This window comes from Manacus vitellinus, unplaced genomic scaffold (genome assembly GCF_001715985.3).
Source record: "Manacus vitellinus isolate BGI_N305 unplaced genomic scaffold, ASM171598v3 scaffold_770_pilon, whole genome shotgun sequence".
Lineage (NCBI taxonomy): Eukaryota > Metazoa > Chordata > Aves > Passeriformes > Pipridae > Manacus > Manacus vitellinus.
This window is the reverse complement of record NW_021940797.1, coordinates 2185-3378: the sequence shown is the minus strand read 5'-3', so window position 1 is coordinate 3378 and position 1194 is coordinate 2185. Positions and strand designations below refer to the sequence as shown.

Genomic DNA, 1194 nt, shown 5'->3' with positions numbered 1-1194 from the left:
GCCCAGACCCCTGTCCAGCGCCGATCGGGTTAAGCGCCCGCGCCATTTCCAAAAGCCCGCGCGGACGCCGATTGGCTCCGTCCGCCACCTTCCTTGCTCGGCAGAGCCCGCGCTCCGATCCCGGGACGCTCGTCCCAGCAAAGCGCACCCGCCCCGCAGCCCCGGGAAAGTGACAAGGGAGCTCTCGCCGGCGGTGGCTCACGACCACAGCGGAGACCGCCCGGCCGCGACTGAGCTCTCCGGCAGAACCAGCCCGCGCCGGGCTCTACGAAAGGGACACGTCCCAACCCACCCGCCACGCACGCACCCAAAACCACACATAAAAGACTAAGCGCTCCCTTCAGCTCCCCCGGATGCACGATCCGCAGCGTCTCAAGCTCTTTCTCGAGGCTGTGGGTGGCTCTGAAAAGAGCCTTTGGGTTCGCTTCTGGGCTCGGGACGCTTTCGCCGCCTGCTTTACTTGCTCTTGGCTTTGTGGCTTTCAGTCTTCTTGGGCAGCAGCACGGCCTGGATGTTGGGCAGCACGCCGCCCTGCGCGATCGTCACCTTGCCCAGCAGCTTGTTGAGCTCCTCGTCGTTGCGGATGGCGAGCTGCAGGTGGCGGGGGATGATGCGCGTCTTCTTGTTGTCGCGGGCCGCGTTGCCCGCCAGCTCCAGGATCTCGGCCGTCAGGTACTCGAGCACGGCCGCCAGGTAGACGGGCGCGCCGGCGCCCACCCGCTCGGCGTAGTTGCCCTTGCGCAGCAGGCGGTGCACGCGGCCCACGGGGAACTGCAGCCCGGCCCGCGACGAGCGCGACTTGGCCTTGGCCCGCGCCTTCCCGCCCTGCTTCCCGCGCCCGGACATCTTCCCTGGCTCGCTCGCCGCTTGGAACAACTCGCTGCAGGACCGAGTGGGCAGACGGCGCTCCCCGTCTACAGCCCCGCTTTAGTACCTCGTCCCTTCGCTGATAGGCTGAGAAGTAGGTCTCGTCTGAGCAGCCAATGACGAGGCGAATCGAATTCTGACCAATAAAACCAGGCTATTGAGGAATGGTGATGCCTTTTATTTTGCCCAATGAGAGTGAACAAAGCTGATGCTTCATTTGCATAAGGGGGCTATAAATAAGTGGCACAAAGTCGATCACGTCACTTCGCTTCTGCCCGGGACGTGGAGCTGTTGTAGTGATTTGTGGCAGACGCACGTTCGCAGCCA

At 64.0% G+C, this 1194-nt stretch overlaps 1 protein-coding gene across 1 annotated transcript; it reads right to left on the bottom strand.

Moving 5' to 3' along the window:
• Positions 1–389: 389 nt before the first annotated feature.
• LOC103754427 (histone H2A type 2-C) lies at positions 390–1078 on the bottom strand (the record flags this gene model as incomplete). The annotated part of the gene is given in 1 exon segment (XM_018080182.2): positions 390–1078. A coding segment is annotated over 1 exon segment (622 nt), but the record flags the coding sequence as incomplete, so codon positions are not given.
• Between the last annotated feature and the right edge of the window lie 116 nt (positions 1079–1194).